Source organism: Arabidopsis thaliana, chromosome 3, assembly GCF_000001735.4.
Source record: "Arabidopsis thaliana chromosome 3, partial sequence".
Taxonomy (NCBI): domain Eukaryota; kingdom Viridiplantae; phylum Streptophyta; class Magnoliopsida; order Brassicales; family Brassicaceae; genus Arabidopsis; species Arabidopsis thaliana.
In genome coordinates, this window is record NC_003074.8 from 8,567,527 (window position 1) to 8,591,670 (window position 24,144).

The 24,144-nt window shown below is 37.1% G+C and overlaps 5 protein-coding genes across 7 annotated transcripts; 3 read left to right on the forward strand and 2 right to left on the reverse strand.

Moving 5' to 3' along the window:
- Positions 1 to 45: 45 nt before the first annotated feature.
- Positions 46 to 6,683, reverse strand: NRPD2A (nuclear RNA polymerase D2A). Of its 2 annotated transcripts, none has more exons than NM_001203028.2 (8): positions 6,486 to 6,683; positions 5,877 to 6,323; positions 4,929 to 5,156; positions 3,597 to 4,477; positions 2,926 to 3,217; positions 1,901 to 2,794; positions 1,499 to 1,803; positions 46 to 946 (listed from the first exon to the last, which is right to left on the reverse strand). In NM_001203028.2, the coding sequence occupies exons 2-8, from the start codon at positions 6,291 to 6,293 to the stop codon at positions 445 to 447; spliced, it is 3,519 nt and encodes a 1,172-aa protein (NP_001189957.1). In that variant the 5' UTR covers positions 6,294 to 6,323; positions 6,486 to 6,683; the 3' UTR covers positions 46 to 444. The 2 variants fall into 2 exon arrangements, with proteins under 2 accessions (NP_001189957.1, NP_189020.2); NM_113282.3 differs by having other exon boundaries at positions 6,499 to 6,669.
- An 841-nt stretch (positions 6,684 to 7,524) lies between these two features.
- Positions 7,525 to 13,805, forward strand: AAE16 (AMP-dependent synthetase and ligase family protein). The gene is made up of 18 exons (NM_113283.4): positions 7,525 to 7,894; positions 8,207 to 8,398; positions 8,846 to 8,960; positions 9,557 to 9,644; positions 10,097 to 10,305; positions 10,377 to 10,492; positions 10,610 to 10,759; positions 10,913 to 10,980; positions 11,125 to 11,230; positions 11,361 to 11,519; positions 11,628 to 11,681; positions 11,785 to 11,865; positions 11,968 to 12,105; positions 12,427 to 12,586; positions 12,816 to 12,895; positions 12,992 to 13,140; positions 13,233 to 13,290; positions 13,383 to 13,805. Exons 1-18 carry the CDS (start codon positions 7,742 to 7,744, stop codon positions 13,473 to 13,475), a joined length of 2,169 nt encoding a protein of 722 aa, NP_189021.2. The 5' UTR covers positions 7,525 to 7,741; the 3' UTR covers positions 13,476 to 13,805.
- Positions 13,806 to 13,919: 114 nt separating this feature from the next.
- On the forward strand, positions 13,920 to 16,461 carry SBP3 (selenium-binding protein 3). 2 transcript variants are annotated; one of them, NM_113284.3, is made up of 7 exons: positions 13,920 to 14,298; positions 14,419 to 14,614; positions 14,701 to 14,928; positions 15,044 to 15,275; positions 15,355 to 15,462; positions 15,547 to 15,819; positions 15,897 to 16,461. In NM_113284.3, exons 1-7 carry the CDS (start codon positions 14,175 to 14,177, stop codon positions 16,176 to 16,178), a joined length of 1,443 nt encoding a protein of 480 aa, NP_189022.1. In that variant the 5' UTR covers positions 13,920 to 14,174; the 3' UTR covers positions 16,179 to 16,461. The 2 variants fall into 2 exon arrangements, with proteins under 2 accessions (NP_189022.1, NP_001327897.1); NM_001338655.1 differs by lacking the exon at positions 13,920 to 14,298 and having other exon boundaries at positions 14,364 to 14,614; positions 15,897 to 16,408.
- A 2,371-nt stretch (positions 16,462 to 18,832) lies between these two features.
- Positions 18,833 to 19,745, forward strand: RALFL24 (ralf-like 24). The gene has a single exon (NM_113285.3). It carries the CDS (start codon positions 18,941 to 18,943, stop codon positions 19,295 to 19,297), a length of 357 nt encoding a protein of 118 aa, NP_566740.1. The 5' UTR covers positions 18,833 to 18,940; the 3' UTR covers positions 19,298 to 19,745.
- Positions 19,746 to 20,095: 350 nt separating this feature from the next.
- On the reverse strand, positions 20,096 to 22,228 carry SAHH2 (S-adenosyl-l-homocysteine (SAH) hydrolase 2). The gene is made up of 2 exons (NM_113286.3): positions 21,435 to 22,228; positions 20,096 to 21,233 (listed from the first exon to the last, which is right to left on the reverse strand). The coding sequence occupies exons 1-2, from the start codon at positions 22,143 to 22,145 to the stop codon at positions 20,487 to 20,489; spliced, it is 1,458 nt and encodes a 485-aa protein (NP_189023.1). The 5' UTR covers positions 22,146 to 22,228; the 3' UTR covers positions 20,096 to 20,486.
- Positions 22,229 to 24,144: the final 1,916 nt, after the last annotated feature.

Genomic DNA, 24,144 nt, shown 5'->3' on the forward strand with positions numbered 1-24,144 from the left:
TATAGTAGTGCTATAGTGTTCTTATTTGAACAAAGCGATTGAACGGAGTTATGAGTTATCGCATTATGAAGAAAAAAACAGAACCAATAAAATCATAAAATGGAGTCATGACCTTCTATATGAAAGCGAAATCGAAGAATGAGAGAAACGACTCCGAGCAAGGGGTTTATGCCTCCGGAAGAAGAAGAAGACAATGAAAGTTTTCCTAAAACTTTACTTTAGATCCGAGAATTATTAACGGTTAAAGAGTCAAATCTCACAAAAGCAACACTTACGGGTTAGTTCAGTCATCAGTGGCTCGGTTTTACGATTTCTTCGGTTCGGATAACCCTTACCGAATCAACCAAACCAAAACCTATACTACTAACCAGAACCGGGACTGAAGCAAACTACACATAACATGGTCTTAAGGCAATAAGCCATTTACATAATAAAGAGGGGGAATCAGCATAGCTTGGTGTCGAAGTTGAGAGTGATGCCCATGCTGAACAGCTCCTGACACAGAAGCTTAGCTCCATACGGAACATAGACCCTAACCACATGGTCTGAGGATACGCAGACTCTACAATATGGCCCTCTAATCTTTCTTCCACTGCTTGGAGTCCTCTCGATCACATTCGCATAGGTCTTACATTTTCTGCAGATGTGCATCTGAGAAGAGTCACTTAGAGTGAAGAGACGCTCATGCAGATTAGCTGATGCACCGTGAGCTATTAGGCAGTCTCGCTCCATTTCTCCAAATTTTATCCCGCCAAATCTCTTCCTGTCTGCAACTGGCTGGCGTGTGAGCGGGTGGACTGGTCCAGTGTTCCTGAACTTGACTTTGTCCTCTGACATGTGGACAAGTCGCTGGTAGAAAGTTGGGCCCATGAATATCATAGAACGCATCATCTCACCTGATCTACCGTTGTAGACCCTTTCGTTTCCCCATCTTGAAAAGCCGGCCCTAATCACAAATATTTACCATTGGTAATGAATCAGGACTCAAGAATCAACAATAATCTAAGAAAGGTTAAATGAATTATACATAGATCACAAGGCTCACAGCATCAATCCTCTAACTAATTATATACTGGTACATGACTCTTGAGCCTATTTTTCTGTATTCTCTAGACGTTTTTCAGGCACAATACAAGAAATTAATCAACCATAGAACATTGAACTTCTTAGTTTTTTAGTCTTACAGAGACAGATAACTCATGCTCACTTCTAGTACTCCTAGAAAACAAAATAAAGATCCACTATGACATGTTTCAAGTAAGGTGCTCAAATCTAGCTTAGTGCCTTGTGCAGTATATTAGCTCAATCAACTTTTGGAAATTCTGTAGCCAAAGTCTCCAAGTTTAAACATCTTCAACGAGGAAATATTATCAATAATATGTTCCTGCCCTTAATGATATCATCTATTTGTATAGGAAGCAAATGTAAATCTGTTATAGCATATAATTTTATATTCTGTTTTACGAGCTAAAACCAAGAGACAATGTGAAGAATGTACCTGTGAAGCTGCTCGGTGATTTCAGTGACACCCGGAGTGGAGAAAGGAGTGGCATGACGTGTCAATTTGGTGTATGCAGCAGAGCTACCCTCCTTTTGTATAGGACAAGCGATTCCTTTGGAGAGAGCAGCCTCCAAGAGTTGACCTGGTGTTTGCCTAGAAGGGAAAGCGTGCGGGTTTATCACAATATCAGGAACTATGCCTTGGATCGTGAAAGGAAAATTCTGCTGTTCCTCTAGGTAGCCTAAAACACCCTTCTGGCCATGCATACTGGAAAACTTATCTCCAAGGCATGGAGAACGAACCTGTAAGATGTAAAAGCCAATCAATGGAACATTCGATTCATACATAGGAATGCATTCTCTGAAAAAACAGCTCGATTTAGTATGATCTGGAACTTACCTGTCTCAGAGAAACCGCAGCAAAATTCTTCCCTTCATCATTAGATGATAATACCACTTTTTGCACAATTCCTCTCTCAGTGTGCTTGAGCTTTATACTGTGATCAGCCCCAGACTCGGTGCATCTGCCAATGACAATATCGCCAGTACTCATGTTAGCACCAATGAAAGGAAACCCGTCATCTTCAAGGCTGTCTACTTTGCCGATTTTGCTGTGTGTCTTTCCAAACTGAACAAGCTCATCCATCTTCTTCCTCTTCTCTGAGTCTTTAGCATCAACCTCTGCTTTGTAGCTTCTAATCTGCTCTGAACGGAACATACCACGTTCCAATGAAGCCTTGTTCATCACAATGGAATCCTCTTGGTTGTACCCGAGATGAACATTCACAGCAACAATTGCGTTCTGGCCATTGAACAGCACTTCTTTTTTAAGACACTCCGACGCCAATGTCTTGAACAGTGGCTTCTGAGGATAGAACAGCTGCTGGGACAGCGTATCGCAGCGGATGTTAGGGTTCGTTGATGAGAATCCAATGGCTTGTTGGCAGTGCTTCTGGGACTGGTAGAGAACTCTTCTCCCATGGTCGTGATTTGCAAATGGGACAACTGCACAGCTCACACCCAACAAGAATGACAGGTCCAATTCGCAATGTGTGTATATCTTTGGTTCCTTCAGAAGCTGTTTGATTCCCCATGCTGTATTACAGTCTTCTTCTTCCTCAATCCCGATCAGCTCGAGAATCCCATGGTCAAGAAGATGGTCAAAAGGATACTGTGAAGGTTTTTCTTGCTTCAACTTTTGGAGATTTTCCACAACCAAGAGAGGTCGGAGTAGTCTACCAGCATCAGTGAAAATTCTTACCTCATTGTCATCTTTATCTCGCTTGATTTCCATCTGCAGAGAACGTTTCATATATATAAACAATATTCGACATAGACACATCTGAAGCAGAAAAATCCAAAGCAAATACCAAGTAACACAAGAATATCAAAATATAGCAAGAGATTTGCTGAAACAGAAGATACCTCACGAGGTAATTCACTTTGGCGCCGCCTGCTTTTTAACTCCGCGACAAAGGATTCAGAATCTGCACATAATCCAACCCAGTCTCCATTGAGAAGAACTTTATGTTTGCCAAACAATGGTGTGCATGTATCATCCATCAGCTCTTCCATTCCACAAGCGAAGAGCTTTTCCACCACAGACTCCAAACTTTGGGTGCTCACAAGTCCCAGAAGAGACATGTTCTTCACAAGACCACAATTTTCACCGTCTGGAGTTGACAAAAAGCATACTCTGCCCCAGTGAGAGGGGTGCCTGTGGCCAACATTACAAACAATGCAGCTATAGTTCAGTTTCCCAACACGATTTAATTGTCTAACCGCTCACATTGAAAAGGAACCAAAATGGATAATCTCAAGAGTTCAACAGATAGATTGACCAAGGGAGAAAGAAACAAGAAAGACAGTATCAGAGTTTTTTAATAGCAGTAACATCTATACAAAATAAGTATTATACACAGACAAGAGACTGCAGAAACAGTGATCGGCATCATATACTACATTGAATTAAAGTTATTACGAATATCTTTAAAACAGTCTGAAGACATGTAAAATGGAGTAAATGCAGACCAGACCAGTAAGTTAAAATACGTGAGATATATTTAAATATACCAGAGGAGGTGGAATTCACTTACGGATATCTAGCATCTCCAACCTTGCCGGTATATAAGACTTGCTGTCGCGTTCTCCTCAGATCAATCAGAGTCTGCAATGGATTTGCACGACCCAAATTAGCCACAACACCTGAAACCCTTTCCATCTTCCTGAAAGGATGAGACCATGCTCCAGTAGAGAAGGCTCTACTAAGCCCATTTGTGATAACAGAAGCATCCAAATAATGCTCAATAGGCTTCAAATCACCATCGCCTGAGAGGTGTTTCTGCATGGCCCTGGTCATCTTTCTTCTAGCATGTGCCAGATGCACCCTTATCTCCCTCTCCAATAGTTCTCCAGCGAGCTCAATTCGCTTATTCCGGAAACTGTCCCTGTTTTCGCATTTTCTTTTTCCCGCATACGAGTTCAGAAGGCACTTCACCATATAGCCCAGGAATCGAGCTTTCTTCTTCAAACTTTGGAGGCCTGGAAACAAATACAGATGGAGGCACTCATCCACACTTTCAGCAGGAGGGAATTTGGTGCTTTTGATCTGCTGTTCAACATATGTTAAAGCATTGTTCCCACAGCGAAAAGCTTCACAAACTGCATCAGCTACATGGATAGAAGCTATGAGACTGTTGGTAATGCTTGCATCATCACCATCAAAAGCAATTAGATCCATGGCTTCTTTGTCTGACGAAACACCTAGCGCAAAGAAGAGGAGCCAGACTGGAATCTCAGTCGACAAGAAGTACACTGTCAGTACTTTCTCCCTTCTCTTATAGTCTTCTGCTTTCTCATTCTCCGAGAGGCGCACAATGAATCTATTTCTTTTATTTTCGGACCTGAAGGAGACTGTCCATGGTGAATTAGAAATCCACAGTCTCTTTGTGCACATCTGTTCTTGAGCTATAAACACCTGCAAAACAATATAATAACGTTAGGGAGAAGTATAACAACTTGAAAATATTTTTTCCAGAATATATTAGAGTCAAATCATCTGTCCCAGAGCCTAAGATTGCAAAGAACGCTTCCTGTAAGATTTGAATACTCATGGCCTCATGGTCAAGCCAGAAAGGAAAGAAAAAGTTTATATCTTTGATGCTAACGAAGTATACAAAGTCATAAATAAGTTAAGTTTCTTAATTTCTTACTTCATCTCCATTAGGAAAATAAAATGAACCAAATAGGTTATTGTCTAATTTGTAACATCTTTTTGCTGATAAACACTATTATCTGATGATAGAAAATTGTAACTATAATCCGTTTTATGGATTGCTGACAAACAAAATCCGTTTTGGCATAGAAAATAAAGTTATTGTACGTATTGAATGGCAATATGCATATATGTATGTATTAGTTAAACTCACCTTCTCAGCCCCCTTTATCACGAAATATCCACCCTGATCAAAGGCACAATCCCCCTTTTTGCAGTTTTCTTTCCCTTTCTCGCTTGTTTTGCAAAGGATAGATTTCACCATGACAGGAATGCTACCAATTAGAATGTCCTGCTTTTTGACATCCAGTATCTTCTTCTCGACATAGTTGTCTTGTCCTGTCTTGAATTTGTCGCTTTTAACAACAGTATTCTTGAACACCTAGTCAATTTATAGAGTGAAGAAGCAGTTAGACAATAAACTACATTTATAAGAATAAGATACATGGACAGCAAAACAGAAACATCATCAAAAGTTTGACAGTACAAGAGTCATTGCACACAAGCATAAAACACTCAAACTAAAGCACAGTGAGGCAGTGGGGAAGAACTAAATAAAAAAAAAAGCTGAAGATGTTTTTCTTTTATTGCATCCAAACTTTAAAATGAAACAAACTAAAGCTTATTTCGTTTGAATACCCACCACTACAAGGAAAAGTAATCACAATTCAAATTTTAAACAAGAAACATCTAAAGATTGGGAGCAGACAAAATCATCAATCTTAAACACAACCAAGCTTGAAATACACCTCTACTTCACACGAACATGTAACTGTAATAAATCTCTTTTACTAGATATTTTGCTCAGGTAAGAAATCCAGCGAATGCAAATAAGGAACCAAATCCAATTACAGAAAACTTGTAAAGCCAAAAAGAGTGAAACCAGTTTCAGACAAATATGTTCCTTAACCCTTAGTAAATTATTTGATGGCAAGTTAAATTGAGAAATCTATGACAGGAACCTCAGTGTATGTCAACATCTTCATATATGTGTCAGAAAGAGTCTAGTAGAAACATCAAGAAATAAGCTTATACCATGTGTTCTTTATCATTCATCAAATCCAGACAAGGTTACTTAATTTCGACAAAGAATTTCTGTTACCTCAACTTGGACATTGACTTTGATCCTTGCAGAGTATGTCATGTTCTGAAGCCTAGCATGCCATGGGAGAAACTCAAGCTCCTTGTCATCCGAAAAGAAAGTAGGCTTCTCCACAGTGACTTCTCCGAACTTCACCGTTGCGTATCTCCAATCATTATCCTTCTTCTTTACAACATCAAAAGACGGTTCCACAAGCATCTCACCAAAGGATTGAAACACATTCTGAAGCCCGTGTTCAATGAAGTAGTTGTAGGAGTTGAGCTGATGACTTATAAGTCCATACTTATCAAAGAAAGAAGTTGCAGCTTTTTTGCAGAAACTCTGCAGAAAACCTTCTCCTAGCTCAGATAGATTGATCTCCCCAGTAGTAGCCTCGAACTCTTCAAGATCCTTCACATCAATGTCCATATCTGGCATACCTCAAAACACACTGTACGAACAAAAACCCTAAACAAAGACAGAGAAATTGATTAAAAAGCTGTGAAAATCATGAACCACGAAAATGCAATCATGCGAATACAAACACGAAATCAACAACTTTCCCTTAGAACCGAATCATTCTCCATAACATATTCTCCGATGCTTAAAAGCAGAATCAAAGCGTATTACCTAAAATAGGTACCTTGATTGCTTAAAGCTGGCACGATGGAGTAAAACGGCGGTGTCGGAGGAGTGCAGAGTAAACGTCGCCGGAAAATCGCTGAGAATGCGGAGAGATTCGACGTAGAAAACCCTTGGCACACTTTTTCAGTGGTTAAGCGAAGCAGTCAAAGAGAAGTGAAGAAATTGACGTCACTAGTACTAGTAGACAATATTATTAAATTTTGCTCTTTGGTATCTATATTTTTATGTTTAAGTTTTATTTTATTTTTATTTTAAAGTGAAAAGGAAATATATTTAGAAGTTCACATGACATAAAATTTGTAACATCTTTTTTTTTTTCCAAAATTTGTAACATCTACATTTTGGTTTTTACATCTAATTCGATTTGGTTGTTTGGTTTAATAAATTTCATATATAACTTAATTTTGACCAAAACACAAAGAAAAAAAACAACACATAATTCACTAAAAAAGCTCAGAGCAATCCCAATGGTTTAAAATCAATTAATTTTTAATTTTGGATCTTAAGCTTATTTTAAATTAAAATGTTGTTTTTACTAAGTTAAGAAAAGTTAGGAAGAAGTTTAACCAATTTCTACTTCAATGGTTAAGAACGATTAGAATTTTAAGAAACAACAAACTATTTCAACACAATGTCTACCCACTCAAAACACAACACATATGCTTTTCTTAGTTTTAAGAAAATATCTTAATAAAGATGTTTTTGTTTAACCAAAAAAAATAAAATAAAGATGTTTTTTTTTTTGGTGAGTGACGGAGAGGCTTAATAAAGATGTTTATCTTAGCTAAAGTTTATTGGTTTCATTAAATTTAATCACTTTTATACCTAAAAATTAGCTAAGATACAAAGTTGGGGTTGCTCCTACAGTTTAGAAATAATCATCAAATAGTTACCAAATTTGGGACATCATAATTATGGGTAGTTTGATTTATTAGGTTAAATCTGATCTAATTATAGAAATATAATATATAAGTAAATAAAAAGTTATTATATAAGTGTAAGTATTGAGCTCTGTTTTTTGTTTTATTATCTCTGAGAGTCTGAAGAAGCCATGCTTCTGTAGCGGTGCCAACCAACTTGGAACTGATCTTTCCTGTGAAAAATCGTAATCATGACATCGACCTACTTTCTCGTCTCTTTCTTTCTACCTTTCTTTGCTTCTTCATCTTTCTCTCTTTCTCCTCTCATATATTCTCTCTATGCAAGCAACTTCATCACGATAACCTCTTATCTCCTCAGCCATGGCTTCAACGTCTCTCGGAGCTTCGATTCTCGTTTCTCACTGCTCCTCAGCTCCTGAATTTCAAGTTTCTGGGATGAGATTGGTGTTTGGTTACAAGGCTTTTGGCTGCAGAACTTCACGCAGGGGATTTCGAGTTCGCTGCGAATCCAAGGCGAGTTCCTTTTTGGTTTGTGGACTTAAAAAATTGCTCCTTTCACTTTGATTTTTGAAGTAAGTAATCTAAAGAAATGAATTGACTTTGGGGAAGGTTCAAGTTTAGCTGTTGCACCAAAATAGACAACGAGTGGCTCTGACTTCTGAGTCTTATTAGTTTAGGATACTTGTCTTATGAAAGCTGAATTGCTTCTGATGACCAGGGTTTAAACAGCTTGATCCTGAAAGGCTTTTATAGGGTTCTTGTAAGTTTACCTTATGGTTCATTTCCTGAATTATATGTAACATCAATTGTGTACCGTTCTTATAGATTCAGGAGAAGGAGTTAAGGCGGTGTTCGCCATTCTTAGAACGCTTATCATTGCCAAGGGAGGCTGCTTTGAGCTCTAATGAATGGAAGTCTGTTCCTGATATTTGGAGATCATCTGTGGAGAAGTACGGTGACAGAGTTGCGGTGGTAGATCCGTATCATGACCCGCCTTCTACATTCACGTACAGACAGGTAACACTACTTCGCATCTCATTGCTATTATTTTAGATCCCCACACTTTTGAAATAGAGGTTTTTAAAGCAAATGACAGAACTTAGGGAAAAAACTGAAGTTTAAGAGTTAAGATTGATTGGCCATCAGCTTTTTTTCTTTATCGATTAGTTTTGTATCTACATATCTTAACTGCTTGTCAATAAGAAGGTAGCTAGAGGGTGCTGAAGATGAACCATATTCGAATGTTAGGAAGCATACTAAATTGATATTTCCTTATGATTATTGTCAGGCATGTCCCTTGGTATTTGCTGTGTTAATCTATATGTTAGGAACCAATGTTGTTTCAGTTATCTGCCTGAAATACTTCCTGTTGCTAGATAGGTGGGTAATTACTTTTGAAGTTTACAGTGATGCTAAATTTGGATGAGTAATGGAACCTTTCATTTCAATCATCTTATTTTGCAGTTGGAACAAGAAATCTTGGACTTTGTTGAGGGTTTACGAGTCGTTGGAGTGAAAGCAGACGAGAAGATTGCACTTTTTGCTGATAACTCCTGTCGATGGCTTGTTGCGGATCAAGGTATGCAGTTGATTATATAGAACACTTTCGAACTCTATAGTGTAGGAGAATAACAATCTATTACATAATCTTCTTAGTGCTTGAGCCTTAACTGTTGTTGGATGATGTCACTACACTTGGAATACTGAATTTACTGGTGCTTACCTTACACATTAATTATTTTTTCATTTCCATTCCAGAGACCACCAATGATCTGTCGAGATATTATTCACTTTTCTTCCTTATAAAGTAGTGCTTTATCCATCCAAACGACTAAATAGTCTCTCTCCATTCTCTAGATGTTTCTGAAAGGGAAAAATAATCAACCTTAAGGCTTCTTAAGTTCATACTCCAGTTTGAAAGTCTTTCATTTCATAGTGTATGGCTGGCTAAGTTTCATGCCCAAAGAAGTGAAAGTCTAGTTAGAATTTTTCAATTGACATGGAAAGTTAAATTTCACTCTTAGGTGGCAATAACATCATGGTTCTCGCTTGGGAAGTTGCCTTAACTTCCCTGCTTTACTGCAATAAAATTCTAATTATTTCATTTGGTTATTCGATTTTTTTGTTTTCCGCAGGTATTGGTATGTTTACGTACTCTTTACTACTTTATGCCAGGTATAATGGCCACAGGAGCAGTCAATGTTGTTAGAGGATCCAGATCGTCTGTGGAAGAGTTATTGCAGATATACTGTCATTCGGAAAGGTACACCTAGACCTTTTTGTGATCTTGTTATTTCAAGTGAATATCTTACTCGAGATAGAGGCTAGCAAATTACTCTATTCAGAATTTTATTGCTGTATACCAAAAAACACTTACTTACCACTTGTGTCATCAAAATTTATTTTTTATATGAACCATTTTTAGAACTTCTGTCACTTCAGATACATGTAACTGTCCTGCTTTGTCCAAGAGAGATTTCATTTAGTTTCATAGTGATCTGCACTCTTGATTAGGCGTAATTTTAGTCAATGTTTGGTTTCACACTTGTCTTATGGTTCTTCATAATTTGGAGGTTCTTGAATGGCACAGACAGAATTCTTTGGCCCTTCAATATGATTGTCTTTTGAATTACCTTTTATGCGTGTCTCCAGTTCTTATTTCCAAATTTATTCAGAGTACTGAGTTTTGGTAACTTCTTGTGATTTACCTTGCAGTGTAGCCCTTGTTGTGGATAACCCTGAGTTTTTCAATCGCATTGCGGAGTCATTTTCTTACAAGGCAGCTCCAAAATTTGTGATTCTTCTCTGGGGGGAAAAATCGTCGTTGGTTACAGCGGGTAGGCACACACCAGTCTATAGTTACAACGAAATTAAAAAGTTTGGACAAGAGAGACGTGCAAAATTTGCAAGATCTAATGATTCTGGTAAGCGCCATATCTATTTTTTTACGAACCCCTTAGTGATTTCGACAGTGCTAACAAAGGAATGACTGCAGGGAAGTATGAATATGAATACATCGATCCAGATGATATAGCCACAATTATGTATACCAGTGGAACCACAGGAAATCCAAAAGGTGTTATGCTCACACATCAGAATTTGTTACACCAGGTTCAAGCTAATACTTATTGTCAAAACGGTGTCTTTATATCTCCATTTATGAAATACTGAGTTTGCTGTTATGTTCTGATTTTTTTTTGTTCGTTTGGCTTGAATTACTTGCTACAGATAAGAAACTTGTCCGATTTTGTGCCTGCGGAAGCTGGGGAAAGATTTCTGAGTATGTTGCCATCATGGCATGCTTATGAACGGGCTTGTGAATACTTCATATTTACATGTGGAGTTGAGCAAAAGTATACGTCTATAAGATTCTTAAAGGTAAGTCTTTCTATGTTATGTTACATAATGACATTTCAAAAGAAACATCTTATCCTTGGAAATGGGAGACGTTGAGACTTTGCACTGAGTCAAGCATTCATTTGTATTTTTCCCTTTGGATTTGAAACTTTTTTTTTTTGCTTTTTGGTATAGGATGATCTCAAGCGTTATCAACCACACTATCTTATTTCAGTTCCTTTAGTATATGAGACACTCTACAGGTATGCGCTTTACTAGTAAAATTGTTTCATAAGATTTACAATGAATAAGTTTTTTTAATGAATTTAATCATTAAACCTTTTCTCAGCAGCATCCTCAACCATTTAAATTGCTAAACACTTTTCTCTCTTTTCTGAGAACTGCAGCGGGATTCAAAAGCAAATTTCTGCAAGCTCCCCTGCTCGTAAATTTTTGGCACTTACATTGATCAAAGTCAGCCTGGCATATACGGAAATGAAAAGAGTTTATGAGGTTTGTGAACCAGATAATGCCCTCTTTAGTGTTTCATGCTACCTAATAATTTGGTTTAAATGAGTTTTTTCTGCTTGTTCATATTTCTGATGCTTGGAGTCGTCATAAGTACTTTGCTCTGCTGTTGCAGGGTCTTTGTTTGACAAAAAATCAAAAGCCTCCAATGTATATTGTTTCGTTGGTGGATTGGTTGTGGGCGAGAGTAGTTGCATTTTTCCTATGGCCATTGCATATGTTGGCTGAAAAGCTTGTACACAGAAAAATTCGTTCGTCTATTGGGATAACAAAGGTAGTATTACAACATTCTACTTCATTTTCAGTTACTTGTTTTAAAATTTTTTTACCTTACAAGCAATATTGTAAGACTGACTTGCAATCTATTCTCTGTTTCCTCCAGGCTGGTGTTAGTGGAGGTGGTAGTTTACCTATGCATGTTGACAAGTTTTTTGAGGTTAGACCGCCAATATTGTTTCTTGAAATTAGAGATAAATGTTTTTTTTTGCATTCAAACAAAGTAGTCTGTCCATATGTAAACAGGTTAGTTCTTTATGCAGGCCATCGGTGTGAATGTACAAAATGGGTATGGTTTGACAGAAACCTCACCGGTTGTCTCTGCGCGGAGGCTTAGGTGTAACGTAAGTTTAAACTCACACCTCAATAACCTCTCCTTTTGTGACCTCTGCACAGAAAAACTGTTTAGATCTTATTCATCAATTTTCCTAACTTTTTTTATGAAGGTTCTTGGCTCAGTTGGGCATCCTATTAAAGATACAGAGTTCAAAATTGTAGATCATGAGACTGGTACTGTTCTTCCACCTGGTTCAAAGGGCATTGTCAAAGTCAGAGGCCCACCGGTGATGAAAGGTTACTACAAGGTGATACACACTTTCTGCTCTTAGTTTGATTACATTTTGACGACAAAGTTGTGAAAGGATGACACAGCTGTTTTTAGCTATCAAATTTTCTGTCCATGAGTGGGTTTGTTTGTGAATACTGCCCTTATATATAACTAGATTATGTGAACTCTTTTCCTTCTTGGTCTCATCATTAAAGCATCTCTTGGAATCTACATTTCTTGCAATCTATTTCCCTTTTGATACATATGTAGACTCCTTGAATAATCTCTGTGTTTTCGATGAATGCTTTTAGTTTGGTGATTAGATCAGATTAACTCATCTTTCTGTTGATTATCTCAGAATCCACTGGCCACCAAGCAGGTTATAGATGACGATGGATGGTTCAATACTGGAGATATGGGTTGGATTACTCCTCAGCACTCAACAGGACGGAGTCGTAGCTGTGGAGGTGTCATCGTTCTTGAAGGGCGTGCCAAGGACACTATCGTGCTTTCCACAGGTATATCACATTTGTACTGTTTGTTGTCAGCGTCCACATAAACCAGTTCCTCGGAAACCTGAAACAAAATTATGTTTCCTACTGTCTGTATGATAAGCATACATTTTAAACACTACAAGTCTTAACAACAAAATGTGCCTCTCAAGTTAAAGATGAATCCAAGTGAATTGTAACCGCCTTGCTGCACAAATATTGCTAAGAATATTTGATAGCAGTTTAATTGTTGTAGGTGAAAATGTGGAACCATTGGAGATTGAAGAAGCGGCCATGAGAAGCAATTTGATTCAACAAATAGTGGTTATTGGACAGGTACTTGTTTGGAGACTTTGGTTTAGGAACAATGGTATGGGCTGTTTCACTTAATTAATCTTCGATTTGGATGCGTCCTTGATCTTTTGTTCTCAGGATCAACGCCGCCTTGGAGCTATTGTTATCCCAAACAAAGAAGCAGCAGAAGGAGCAGCAAAGCAGAAAATTTCACCTGTAGATTCTGAAGTCAATGAACTTAGCAAGGAGACGATAACAAGCATGGTCTATGAAGAACTAAGGAAATGGTAATGATTCAAACCAAGTGTGATCCCACTCTAATATAAGAGTAAACTTTACCTAATCAGGCAATTACTCATATATACACCATATGATGCAGGACGTCACAATGCTCGTTCCAAGTTGGACCAGTTCTGATCGTGGATGAACCATTCACGGTAGGTTCTTTTATTCGCTCTCACTGATAATCCTTTAATATGCAACTCAAAGATTTGAACCTCATGTGAACGTTCTATGAATATCGTTACAGATAGACAACGGTTTAATGACACCGACAATGAAAATAAGACGGGACAAGGTGGTTGATCAATACAAGAATGAAATAGAAAGACTCTACAAGTAGACTAGAAATTTTAGCATCCTCTTTATTTTACAATTATCTTGTTAAGGATTAGCAAATGTGAACCAGTTCTTACTCCATTGTTAATATAAGCTGCATATATCTTTGTTCATCAACTAGGGATTTCCAAGTTCTGCAGCACTATGGATACTTATTGAGTCTAATAGAATCAATAATTGGAAGAAGCAGTTAAACCGGTCAAAAGACCTAAGTATGTTGGAGGGTTTGAGATATCTTGACATTCTGTGTTTAGAGGAAGGCTAGATGTTGATACAATATTGTATAATTTGCATAATTATATTATCCGTTCAATCCAAAAGCATTTAAGTGCGATGTAAAGTGATGGTTTTTTCTAGTTTATGTTAAAACAAATGATTAGTCTCACTCTCTAGTCGATAGAATATTGCAACTTGTTTATAAATTTGATTAGGTGAGCTATGATTAGTAGTGCATAAATACATTATCTATGAGACAAAGAAACGTGATAGGTTATTGTTTTTTCTTGTTTGCGTCTGGCATATGTATGTATAAAACCAAATATCAAGCAGAACATATGCGATTTTCAAAATGTGGGCGGTGCTGAAAACATATATTAGTTTACTCCAACTTGCAGAATATTTGAGTATATTAATGCAAAAACAGTAAACGCAAGAGCAGGTGCATTACTAGCTAAGACAGCTTGGTTGAGAGATAGAGACGAAAATGGAAGCGGCGATGAACAACCACGATGGAGACTGCTGCAAGAGCGGGCCGGGTTATGCGACACCCCTCCTCGCGATGTCTGGTCCACGAGAAAAACTCATCTATGTTGCTGCCATATACACTGGTAAACTATTTTGTAGCTCTTTATATATATATATATATATAGAGTGGAAGTAAGAGTCATTAATTAAGATATGGCCCAAACTTTGTTGGCTCATGTTTTTTGGAAACTGGTTTGGTCTAGGAACCGGGCAAGCGAAGCCAGATTACTTAGCTACTGTGGATGTGGAACCGAGTTCATCCACATACTCGAGTGTTATCCACAGATTACCAATGCCTTACCTTGAAGATGAACTTCATCACTCAGGCTGGAACTCATGTAGCTCTTGCTATGGTGATTCTTCTTGCGAGAGACGTTATCTCATCTTGCCTTCTCTTCTGTAAGAAACTTGTTATCTCTCCTTTGTTTTGTTCTGAAAACTTCTCATGTATTAAGGTCTGTTTTCGTGAACTTATGTTTGAAAAGGTCTGGTCGTATTTACGTGATCGATACGAAAACAAACCCGAGGGAACCATCTTTGCACAAATTCGTGGACCCTGCAGAGGTTTTGGAGAAGACGGGGTTGGCTTATCCGCATCAGCCTCATTGCTTAGCTTCCGGAGACGTTCTTGTGTCTTGTCTTGGAGACGAAGATGGAAACGCAGAAGGCAGTGGGTTTCTCTTACTTGATTCCGAGTTTAACATCAAAGGAAGGTAACTTCGAGGACAACGGATTTGTACTATTTCTTATACAGCAAGAAAGAAGAACAAAACCTAATATCTCGCTTAGGTTATTTTGAGTAACAGCTATTTATATGTCTTTTAATAGGTGGGAGAAGGATGGAAACAGTCCTTTGTATGGGTATGATTTCTGGTACCAACCTCGGCATAAGACGATGATCAGTACCTCATGGGGAGCCCCGGCCGCGTTTACCAAAGGATTTGACCTCAAAGACGTCTCTGATGGCTTATATGGAAAGCATCTACATGTCTATAGCTGGCCCCAAGGAGAATTGAAACAGATTCTTGACCTTGGTGATACCGGACTTTTACCCTTAGAGGTAAACCCTAATCTTCCAAATATCAGCTTATACTACTTTCTTCTTCCACAAGAAACTTCATCTCTGTTTTGTTCTGCAGGTAAGATTCTTGCATGAGCCGGATAAAGCTACGGGATTTGCAGGGTGTGCGTTGTCGAGTACTTTAGTAAGATTTTTCAAGAACGATGATGAAACATGGAGCCACGAGGTATATAATGAATCTTCTCTACTTATTATTCTTCATTTCTTTTTGATTTTTGTCCTAACAACAAACAACCTCTCCAATTTGAAGGTGGCTATATCAGTTGAACCTCTGAAAGTTGAAAACTGGATTCTCCCAGAAATGCCAGGGCTTATCACCGACTTTCTAATCTCACTTGACGACCGATTCCTCTATTGTTCCAACTGGCTTCATGGAGATATTCGTCAGTACAACATCGAGGACCCGAAAACCCCTGTTTTAACTGGTCAAATACATGTAGGCGGGCTAGTCCAAAAGGGAAGTCTTGTCTTGGCCTTAGGAGAAGAAGGAAAAGCATTTCAGTTTGATGTCCCTAAGATCAAGGTCCGTTGAACAAAATATAGAACTTGTTACTTGTTCTACACGCTATTGTAAATATGGGCGTGTTTTCTTTTTTGAAGGGTCAGCGTCTAAGAGGAGGTCCTCAGATGTTTCAGCTGAGCCTAGATGGGAAGCGATTGTACGTGACGAACTCGCTGTTTAGTGTTTGGGACAGACAGTTTTACCCGGAACTTGTGGAGAAAGGGTCACACATGTTGCAGATAGATGTTGATACAGATAAAGGTGGTCTCTCCATAAACCCTAACTTCTTCGTCGACTTTGGGACCGAACCGGATGGTCCTTCGCTCGCTCACGAGATGAGATATCCGGGTGGCGACTGCACCTCAGATATCTGGGTTTAGTTTTTTCGCTAAATCAAGGATTTCTATGGAAATCGGAACAGAATTCAGAATTGTGTTGAGTGTGATCAATCTAATAATGGGTAATGTCACATGTGTGAGTGTGATCAATCTAATAAATGTTGATTACTTGCAAAATACACTTGTGAGTAATAATGATGGTCAAAGACGCAATGGAATTTAATAAAGCGAACCAACACTAAGATCGTATTCATATCATGTATGAAACTAAACAACATCACTCCTCTGTTTCTGTTCTGAAAAGTTCTCAAGTTTTGTATGTCACACATGTTGGAAAAAGTCTGGTCGCATCTACACGAAAACAACCTTGTGGAAACCATCTATGCGCAAAGCAGAGGTTTAACATCAAAGGAAGGTAAACAGATCGGTCAAGTTTCTTGGATGGCAAGAAAAAAAAAAAGAAGAAAACCTAATCTCTCGCTTAAGGTTTTTAGTAAGAGCTGCTTAAATTTTTGTTGTTAATTAGTGGGAGAAAGATGGGAACAGTCCTTTGTTTGGGTATGATTTCAGATAACAACCTCAGCACAAGACGCTGATGGGAGCACCGGCCAGGATGTGATCTCAAAGACGTCTTTGATGGCTTGTGTCTAAAGTTGAGCCCAAGACGCACTAACAGAGAAATATAAAATAAAATAGCAATCATTATTCGATAATAGACTAATTCGATGACAGAAAAGGAAATTATTCTTTAATTTAGAAATTAATTAGCTTTTTACTTTATAGAATATAGAGTAGGTAATTAATGATCCTCACTACCATATTCTACCAATGAGCTTGCAGCAGCTGCCGAGAAATAAGTAGGAAACTGAGACCTGATATGGAATTGGTAATGATGATGATGAAGAAGAAGCTGATACAAAAATCTAGGACATATGGCTTGTTTCTTTCTCTTTTTGATATATGTTGTCGTTTATTGAAAGCTGAGTAGTTACCTCTCTCGTAGAGAATCTTCAAAGCTTTAGTATCTCGATATAGTAGTAGATATTTTTCATATAGGGGAGAAGATGTTCTTACGATATTATAGTCAAATGCTTCTAAAAGGAAAAATATATAATTCATCAACAAAAGACATGGATCCATGATAATTTTACTATACATGAAAATGTTGTGTAACCAAACGAGACAAAGAACTAAGAGTGCAAAGCTTTGTAGTTTACAAGAAAACTCGTACAAGAAAGCTTCATCACTTTGGTTGAGTGGATGGATCGAAATTTGTGAACAACAATTTATGCTTTTATGTTTTTAACTTTTTTTTGCCATGGGACCATTTGTATAGGTTTAAAATCTTTTGATTGTAAACCTTAACTTTTTCATTTTCAATGAAATATTTACATTCTTAGCAAAAAAAGGAAAACTCGTACACAAAATTCAACGTTTTCTTTTTATTAATTTTGAAACTTTATTGTTGCAATGTTGGTAATGATAATATATATATATATATATATATATATATATATATCTTGGTCTATAAGTAAATGTCTTTTTATCTAATCAATCGAAGGGATCATGCATCCACTTTGTGTTAGAATATCTTCCTTTGTTTAATCATGCATCTGATGAGAAGAAAATGATTGTGCTGATTATAGAGAAAGAAGAGAAACTCAAAAGAGATAGAGTAAGAGAAAAAGAGAATCTGGTGACACAAGTCACAAAAAGAGGGGTCAAATCATCATGGGCCATTAATTAGAACTAAGCCCAAATTCTTATAATGGGTCTCGGTAGTATATGTGTTTTAACTCATTTTCCTTCTTTAGACAACTTGGTGAAGTAGAGAACAATGAAATCAGTGAAGCAGAGGAATTGAGTCCAAGACTTTATTTTCATTCTCTTCTATTATTTGCATTTGTTAAGGAAATAACAAACTTTTATATCTCCAAGTTACCTGCTTTATCTGATTTCTTTCAAATTAAGTTATGAAAATTGTTTTCAAACCCTTCAATTTTCAGCTGATTGTGTTATTAATGGTTTTATCTTTTGTTTTGAGCAATATGATGTGAACTTATTGATGCTTTGATGTGAAGCAAAGAAGAACATGTGGGTCAAAGCCTCAAAGGAAACAGCTCAGCTGATGTAGTTGGGTTGTTGAACTTGTTTGGTGGCATTTACACTAACTCCTTAATGATCATTTTTACCGCCTAACCCCACACATTTAATCATAATGACCGCCGGAATTATTTACTTTCTCATACGAATTAAACACAACTTAAACTATTTTAATAAAATCGCTTCAAAACATGTTTATTACATTAATAATTTATAATAAAAATTTATACTATATAAAAGTTGAGCTATTATCCTAAACAAAAAATTACAGGAAATCATTAAGATATAAAAACGATAAATATATCTTTAACAAAAAAAATTATTAAGAAATTACAACATTTCGTTAATGCTAATTCTTCTTTATTTTGTGATTAACGATACCTATAACACTAATGCTACCATTAACGTTACTAATTAACTTATAAACAAACAAAAAACATTGCAGTTGGAAAGAAAACAACAATTAATCGTGGATTCTCAAAGGAACCAAGTGTTTGTTAGTGGACCACAATAAATATTTTTTAAAATGGATAAGAACCCAATGAAAAAAATAGTTTTATTTAAATTAAATACTTTATGTTACAAATTCTGTTGAAACTCTCTATCAATCCAACTTAAACCGACCGGTTTAACTCCCAAGAGCTACTTGGAGTTGTCGTAAACACAGAGATCACAATCTTACCAAATTTTCACACACCGACATGTCTAGATCCTTAGCTCTCGTTTACTTATCCTTACTTTGTCTTCAAACCCATCTCTCAATCTCCGTCACAGTTCCGATTCCGTCGGTAAACGGCGAAATCGACGCAATGCTGAACCGGAACGGCGTAATCGGAGAGGAAGAAGGAGAGGAGATGATGCCATCGGAGATAAGTCGGAGAGTAATGATGATGCGGAAACAGTACATAAGCTACGAAACTTTAAGGAGAGATATGGTTCCTTGTCAGAAACCAGGTGCTTCTTATTACGCTTGTCGCTCTGGTCAGGCTAATGCTTACAACAGAGGATGTAGTGTCATTACTAGGTGTGCTAGAGACACTAACGACATCAAGACTTGAAAACATTGGGGTCTTTAAGTACATTTGAGTTTTAAACTCAGATGCTCTAGAGGCAAGTGAAATCTTATTATTCTTGTCTTTTGTTTTGTAATGTTGTTGTTTACATTAGATTTCTTAATTATTGATATGTAATTTTGGCTATTAATGTTCAAGTAATTGATATTTATAGTCTTGAAAGTGTTGAGTGGAGTAATAGATGGAAGATTGTGGAATAAAGTTTGGGTTTTAAGCTTGTTTAGGGTACTTATGGACCAAATTTAGAAGTTTTGGCAGGGTATGTGAAGAATTGAGATGGTTCTTATAATGGATTTAGATCTTTGATGGGTTTGAATTCATCAAGCAATTGATCTGAGTACAATAATGTTTTAATTAGAAAGCTGATTTTGGTTGTTCTTGTAAGTTCAAGAACCTGACTCTTGGACTCTCCATTGAACTCCATTTGTCAAATGCCTAAAGAGTTTCAGATGAGTTTTGGCTTAAGTTTGTGTTTGTGTTGTGTTGTGTGATTTCGAGTAGGAAACCGGTATACTCATGTCTTGTTCAAATCAGTAACTTGTTATCAAGACTCTTTGATATATAGCTTATCATGTTGAAGGAGTTGGTATAGTAGAATTCTGTGACTAGAGACCAATTTGAGTGTTTTGGTTTCTTACATTCACCGAACAAACCTCGGATTTGAACTCCATCCATGTTCCATTCGTTTCAAGGTTTGTCAAAGTGTTATCTCGGTGGTCACAACACAGCACCCCCATTGTTATAATTACCAAACGATGAATCAGTGTCAGTCTTTGAGTCGTTAGAAAATTCATGAGACGATTTATAGGTATACAATTCAAAGAAGCAAAAGAATTCCAGTAATATGAAGCCAAAAAATAACTTTGCGTATTTTGTTTTCACTCTTGTTTGGAAAAGTAGACAGAACAAAGCATAAATAAGCCTAACAATAATGTAAAGCATAAGCTAATTTATGTTGAAGATATATAAAATAGAAGAAGAAGAAAACAAAAAAACAGCCTCTCATAAATCAAAAACAACCCCTTATTCATACCAATATTTGGTCACACGCATCAGAAGACCAATATCTCATATTTCTCCGACCAAACCAGACCCAATCCGACTCAAACAATTGCCAATAAACGGCTTAATCAGAAAACCAAACGAAGAACCAAAGCTTGGCTCTTTTATCCTCTCAGTACCTGTAGTGAACAGGCTTGTAAGGACCTTCAACGGGTATGCTGACATAGTCAGATTGGTCCTTGGTAAGCTTGGTGAGTCTTGCACCAAGCTTGCCTAAGTGAAGTGCAGCTACCTTCTCATCCAAGTGTTTAGGCAAAACATAGACCTTCTTCTCATACTTCCCGCTTGACTTCTCGTTCCAGAGCTCAAGCTGTGCAATCACCTGGTTGGTGAATGAGCACGACATCACGAAACTCGGGTGTCCAGTGGCGCATCCCAAGTTCATCAAACGACCTTCAGCTAGAACAATGATGCCAGAGTTGGTATCAGGAAACACCCACCTATCGGTCTGTGGCTTGATGGTAATACGTTTCACACCAGGGTAGGTCTCAAGTCCAAGCATGTCGATTTCATTGTCAAAATGACCAATGTTACAGACAATGGCATTGTTCTTCATCTTCCTCATGTGATCAACCATAATAATATCTTTGTTACCAGTAGTGGTACAGAAGATATCAGCTTCTGAGACAACATCCTCAAGGGTCAGAACTTGAAGACCTTCCATAAGAGCCTGAAGAGCACAGATTGGATCAATCTCAGTCACTATGACACGAGCACCCGCGGTTTTCATTGCTGCAGCACAACCTTTTCCTACATCACCATAACCACAGATAACAGCAACCTTTCCAGCAATCATAACATCAGTAGCCCTCATGAGACCATCGGGAAGCGAGTGTCGGCATCCGTACAAGTTGTCAAACTATAAAGCAAACAAATCATCAGTGAAACAGAGAAATGCAGAGCAGAAACAGAGCAAAAAACAGAGTTCTTGCTTCCACCTAAATGGATCCATTAACAATATCATTCATATTTTGGTGATTTCAAAACATTGTATTATCCACAAATTAGGCAAAACAATATCAGATCTAGTGTCTTCTAAAGCTATAATGTGCCACATTACCTTGCTCTTGGTGACAGAGTCATTGACGTTAATGGCAGGGAACAAGAGAGCTCCAGTCTCCTGCATCTGATAAAGCCTCTTAACACCAGTAGTAGTCTCCTCAGAGACACCAACCAATCTCTCCTTCATCTTATGGTACTTCTTGGGATCAACTTGAAGACCGTCTTTGATAATAGACAGGACGATCTGAAACTCGGGATTATCAGTAGAGGTCGGGTCAGGGAACGTACCATTCTTGGCAAAGATCTCTTCAGCTTTAACTCCTTCATGGATCAACAGTGTAGCATCACCACCGTCATCAACGATGAGATCAGGACCACCTCCAGGACCCCAGTCAAGAGCTCTCTCTGTACACCACCAATATTCTTGAAGAGTCTCACCTTTCCAAGCGAACACCGCGGCGGAATCACGAGCAATAGCGGCCGCGGCGTGGTCTTGAGTGGAGAAGATGTTGCAAGAACACCATCTGACTTCAGCGCCGAGAGCGGTTAAGGTTTCGATTAAAACCGCGGTTTGGATCGTCATGTGGAGAGAACCGGTGATTCTTGCTCCTTTGAGTGGCTGAGATGGTCCGAATTCGGTAACGCAAGAGACAAGTCCAGGCATTTCGACTTCGGCTAGCTCGATTTCGAGACGGCCGAAGTCGGCTTGGGACATGTCCTTGACCTTGTATTCACGGCCACTTGAGGTTTTCTCTACAAGCAAAGCCATTTTTGAATAGTTTCTTGATGTGTGGATCTGTGTGATGAAGGAGGAGGAAGAGAATGGTGAGGGAGTGAGGTTAAATAGATAAAGGCGGGAGTGAGATGGACGGTTGAGATTAGTTGTAGAGAGAGTTTGGTGGATCTGGTAAAAGATATTGACTTTTCATCCTTTTTTTTAGATATTCCGAAAAGAGTGACAATTCTGTTTTCAAAAATGGGGTTAATCATACAATCAATAATTATTGATACTAATTATTTTGCAAAAAAAGGGGAACATGAAGAAAAATTCTGTTTCAGATGTATAAAATTTTTTTACACAAATCTGATATTATCATATGCAAATAAAACTAAAACAGTTTTGTGTTATTTTATCATCAATTGTTTTTTTTTTAATACGTACAAATTTTTCTAAAGTACTCATATCTTTGGTTTTAATCTTGGCCAATATATTTTAAAATCATTTGGCCAACATATTATCATTACCAAAAACGGTCTTTTGTATAATACATAAAACAATTGATATTAATTTGTGACTAATGTTAACTCATTCTTATATCACAAATTGCAATTTTCATATTCGTTACAAGTTCGTAACTAATTTGTAACAAGACATTGGTGACAGTGTTAGTTATCATCGGATGTTCGTCACTAAATGTGACAAATTTTGTTATGATCCTTTTCGTCACAAATATAGTGATGAAATTACTATGAATTTGTGAGTTATTTTAGTCATAATATAGTATCTAAATATCACAGATTTGTGACAAAAAAAATTGTCTCAAAATTACTTTTCAATAAGTATATTATAGGCATAATTTAAAAAAAAAACTTTTTTCAAAAATTCCCTATATTTTGATATAGAATCATCGATTTTACAAAAGAAAAAAAAAGTGATATGTAATTAGATCATGACCGAACTATGATCATGCTTAAGTGTTATGTGAATTGTGAAACACATATTGCTTTTGTTCCAAGCTTTTTCTTTTACATTATCTTGATGACATTGTTTCTTCATCTTAGATTTTCGAAGTATATAAACCAAAAAAATAGAAAAAATTCAAAGTTATATGTGAAAAAAACGATAAATTAAGATGAGCAAATAATTATTTGCCTTCAAATGGTTGCAATTATCAGTTGGAAATTTATATAACTGTTTGCAATTCCATGAAATTTCTGAAGCTCTAGTGGTTCCTGCAATTTAAGGAAACTTGTTGCTATTTTAAGGCAACAAAAAGTCGAAGGTTCATAAGTCTTTGGAAGATCAAGTTTTACGAGGAAACTATAACCAACACGTTATTCGTACTACTAAAGATTTAGGGAAAACTTGTTTTCGTAAAACAACATTGAAGTATATATTATGACATCTAACAGGTGATTTGTCAAATGGCATGCAAGATAAAAACACATTAATATTATGATGCAGATAGATCAGAGACGTGATTTTTACATGATAAGGTTAAGAAGGTTAGAACTTTGGTGCACTAGCAAGCCTTCACACATCACACATTCAGACCGATAGATCTTAATTCTTATTCGTCTGGGCCAATAGTGTCGTTCTTCCATTATCTCTGTTTCACACCGATAGTTTTGTGTGTGTGTGTGTTTAAACATTAGTTATTATTGAATGTACCACCTTATTCTTCTTGAGCCAAGAAAAAATATGAACGTCGGTGCACTGGATCGTGGAAGGGCGTCGGTGGATCTGAATTAATACCCTACCAACAAAAAAAACACCAATAATAAACGAATGCAAAATAAGGTGAACTCATTAAATATCCTTTTTTTTGTGTTTCCTAAATATTTGGAGTATTTTAAACAAGAAATGAGACGTTGCAAGTACACGAGCCATGTCAATTTGTTCCTTTGATATCTTGCAGAGATATATAACTAGTATAGGTACATTAGTTGATCTAATTTATATTATTGTTTGAGTAAAAATTATGGTCTAGTTTTCTTACCCTAATAAAATTATTTTAGCTCAGCATGTGGCTAAAGCTAATTTATGA

What these genes read in the sequence shown, in the direction of transcription:
- RALFL24 (NM_113285.3), top strand. Translation starts at nt 18,941, where the DNA reads ATGTCTAGATCCTTAGCTCTCGTTTACTTATCCTTACTTTGTCTTCAA.
- SAHH2 (NM_113286.3), bottom strand. Translation starts at nt 22,145, where the DNA reads ATGGCTTTGCTTGTAGAGAAAACCTCAAGTGGCCGTGAATACAAGGTC. An exon ending in ACTCTGTCACCAAGAGCAAG is followed by an intron (nt 21,234 to 21,434) that starts GTAATGTGGCAC and finishes TTTGCTTTATAG; the next exon opens with TTTGACAACTTGTACGGATG.
- AAE16 (NM_113283.4), top strand. Translation starts at nt 7,742, where the DNA reads ATGGCTTCAACGTCTCTCGGAGCTTCGATTCTCGTTTCTCACTGCTCC. An exon ending in GAGTTCGCTGCGAATCCAAG is followed by an intron (nt 7,895 to 8,206) that starts GCGAGTTCCTTT and finishes CCGTTCTTATAG; the next exon opens with ATTCAGGAGAAGGAGTTAAG. An exon ending in ATATACTGTCATTCGGAAAG is followed by an intron (nt 9,645 to 10,096) that starts GTACACCTAGAC and finishes TTTACCTTGCAG; the next exon opens with TGTAGCCCTTGTTGTGGATA.
- NRPD2A (NM_001203028.2), bottom strand. Translation starts at nt 6,293, where the DNA reads ATGCCAGATATGGACATTGATGTGAAGGATCTTGAAGAGTTCGAGGCT. An exon ending in TGATAAAGGGGGCTGAGAAG is followed by an intron (nt 4,478 to 4,928) that starts GTGAGTTTAACT and finishes ATTGTTTTGCAG; the next exon opens with GTGTTTATAGCTCAAGAACA. An exon ending in AAAGTGAATTACCTCGTGAG is followed by an intron (nt 2,795 to 2,925) that starts GTATCTTCTGTT and finishes CGTTCTCTGCAG; the next exon opens with ATGGAAATCAAGCGAGATAA.
- SBP3 (NM_113284.3), top strand. Translation starts at nt 14,175, where the DNA reads ATGGAAGCGGCGATGAACAACCACGATGGAGACTGCTGCAAGAGCGGG. An exon ending in TGTTGCTGCCATATACACTG is followed by an intron (nt 14,299 to 14,418) that starts GTAAACTATTTT and finishes GGTTTGGTCTAG; the next exon opens with GAACCGGGCAAGCGAAGCCA. An exon ending in CTCATCTTGCCTTCTCTTCT is followed by an intron (nt 14,615 to 14,700) that starts GTAAGAAACTTG and finishes ATGTTTGAAAAG; the next exon opens with GTCTGGTCGTATTTACGTGA.